The sequence below is a fragment of the Squalius cephalus genome (genome assembly GCF_949319135.1).
Source record: "Squalius cephalus genome assembly, chromosome: 7".
Taxonomy (NCBI): domain Eukaryota; kingdom Metazoa; phylum Chordata; class Actinopteri; order Cypriniformes; family Leuciscidae; genus Squalius; species Squalius cephalus.
Window position 1 is genome coordinate 46,300,284 of NC_137128.1, and position 2,500 is coordinate 46,302,783.

At 40.0% G+C, this 2,500-nt stretch overlaps 2 protein-coding genes across 2 annotated transcripts in view; one reads left to right on the top strand and one right to left on the bottom strand.

Moving 5' to 3' along the window:
- onecut3b (one cut homeobox 3b) overlaps window positions 1-556 on the top strand; it is a gene marked incomplete at its 5' end in the record, with an annotated part of 24,996 nt that extends 24,440 nt beyond the window's left edge. The window contains one exon of the mRNA XM_079876931.1: window positions 261-556. Within this exon, the coding sequence (XP_079733057.1) occupies window positions 261-553 (293 nt within the window). The 3' untranslated portion in view covers window positions 554-556. The remainder of the gene's footprint in view (window positions 1-260) is intronic.
- Window positions 1-2,500, bottom strand: part of pias4b (protein inhibitor of activated STAT, 4b) — a 176,629-nt gene that overhangs the window by 168,335 nt on the left and 5,794 nt on the right. The window lies entirely within an intron of this gene.

The window sequence follows — 2,500 nt, forward strand, 5'->3', positions numbered from 1 at the left end:
TATGGGATAAATGATTGACTACAGGGAGAGTTTCTGTCACTGAATGATTCCCCTCATATAAACAACATTAAAAACTTGATTTTCACCACAGGCGGACTTCAAATATTTGTTTTATTAAATATGTTTGTACACAGTATTATATCTGAGCTCGCAAAACACAAGCTTCTTCCACTGAATGAGCTTTGGTTGCATGAGTTTCTATCAGCAAGTGTTCTTCTTGTATTTTCACTTGTCTCTCTCTCTCCGTCTCCTCATGGCAGCGTGCAAGAGAAAGGAACAGGAGCAGCACAAAGACAGAAACTTGGTCCCGAAGAAGCAGCGTCTGGTGTTCACCGATCTCCAGCGCCGAACGCTCATCGCCATCTTCAAGGAGAACAAGAGACCCAGCAAAGAGATGCAGATCACCATCTCTCAGCAGCTGGGCCTGGAGTTGTCCACCGTCAGCAACTTCTTCATGAACGCCCGGCGCCGATGCGTGGACCGCTGGCAGGACGAGCACGCGGCCAGTCCCGGGCAACCCGGCACGTCGGCAACCACTTTCTCCAAAGCCTGAGCCGATGCCAGGCGGACGGACCAGCGCCGGATGCACCGGACCAACAGATGATGATGATCTACGGTGCCCATCAAACCTCACAAGCCTCGTCCGGGAACGGCGGGTGCGGATGAGCTCCGTCAACACCCGACGCATTGCACGCTTTTCATTCGGTTTAGTTCTTTCTCATCACGGATGCTCTCAGAAAAAAAAAAAAGGTACAAAAGCTGTCACCGGGGCGGGACCCTTTCAGAAGGTGCATGTTTGTACCTAAAGAGTGCATGTAGATTAGTACCTCATTTGGGTACCATATGTGACCCTGGACCACAAAACCACGCAGTCACATGGGTCATTCTTTGAAAGTGAGATTTATACATCATCTGGAGGCTGAATAAATAAGATATATGGTTTGTTAGGATGTAATATTTACAAGATACGACTATTTGAAAATCTGAGGGTGCAAAAAAAAATCTAAACATTGAGAAAAATCACCATGATTGTGCTGCATCAACTCACAAAAACACAATTTTAATATATTTACGGTAGGAAATTGACAAAATATCTTCATGGAACATGATCGTTACTTAATATCCTCATGATTTTTGGCATAAAAGAAAAATCTATAATTTTGACCCATATAATGTGTTCTTGGCTATTGCCACAAAAATACCCGTGCGACTCGTGACTGGTTTTGTGGTCCAGGGTCACATATTAGTACCAAATCGGCACATATTAGAACCTTTTGTAAGGATACTGTCCCAGTGACAGCTTTTGTACCTTTTTTCCCGAGAGTGTTGGACGTTCCCCTCACCTGTGCTTGATATTTGAGCTAAAACATCTCTCATCTCAAAGTCTCTGGATTAGCCAAGCTATACGGAAATTTCTCTCTCTCATAGAGCAGTGGAAAGAAGGAACAGAAGGCAATGCGTATTTTAGCACACACACACACACACACAACCCCACTCATTTGACCCTTGACGCAAACAATTCATACGAGTATAGTTTCAGGAGTGTTTTCACTGCCAGTGTGGCGCCTTGTTCTTGCTTCAGCACAATGATAAAGGGATGCAAAGAATCAATCAGGCCTCTGTATTTTCCCCTAAAGAATCATTTTACCGTAGGGGTTTTACAGAGCGCTTCACCTGCACAGAGCAACAGCGCCACCTCCTGGAGATCTACAGAAACGCACCTTTCGTTCGCTGCGGGACGGAGACTTCAGACGTCATGCTGCCTTCAAGACAGTGTTATTTTGGTACTTTAAGTTAAACTAAACAATAGTGAGAAATGCTGAATTCACTGAACATAATAACTTGCTTGATAAAATCCTCGTAACAATTTGCACTAACACATTTTAAGTAAATTTTACTACAACTGCTCTGTACATCTAACCCGTTATTATTAAGAAACATGTACTTATTATTGAACTTAACATTCGTTTGAAGTAATTAAGTAAATATTACTTAATTATATTTAAATTCACATGTATAATTAAGTAACATCTACTTAACTAAGTTAAGTAAATTTAACTAAATTAACTTTTTACTCAAATATAACATCAAATTAAACCACACTTTTAAAGTGTATGATTTACTTAGAACCATCTAAGTAAATAATACAATATATTGTATAAATTCCACATTGTAACTATACTTAATAGAAGTAACATGGCACCTGAACCTCAATACTTGGTACTTAACATTCGTTTTTGAGTATGAATGCGTCATTTTGAGTAGAAATGAATCCAAATGTCACAAAATGGCAAGTTACTAAACCTAACAACAAAAGCAGTGATAAAACAGAGTAAATACAGCTGGAAAACAGTGAAAAATCAACCTTATTAATTATTAATGCCCCAGTGCATGATGGGAACACCAGTATTAGAAAAGTTGAGTAGGTTTTACTTAATTTTATATCGTTGAGATTTACGCTTTAATTTCTACAAGCTTGAATTGAGTACTAATATAGGAT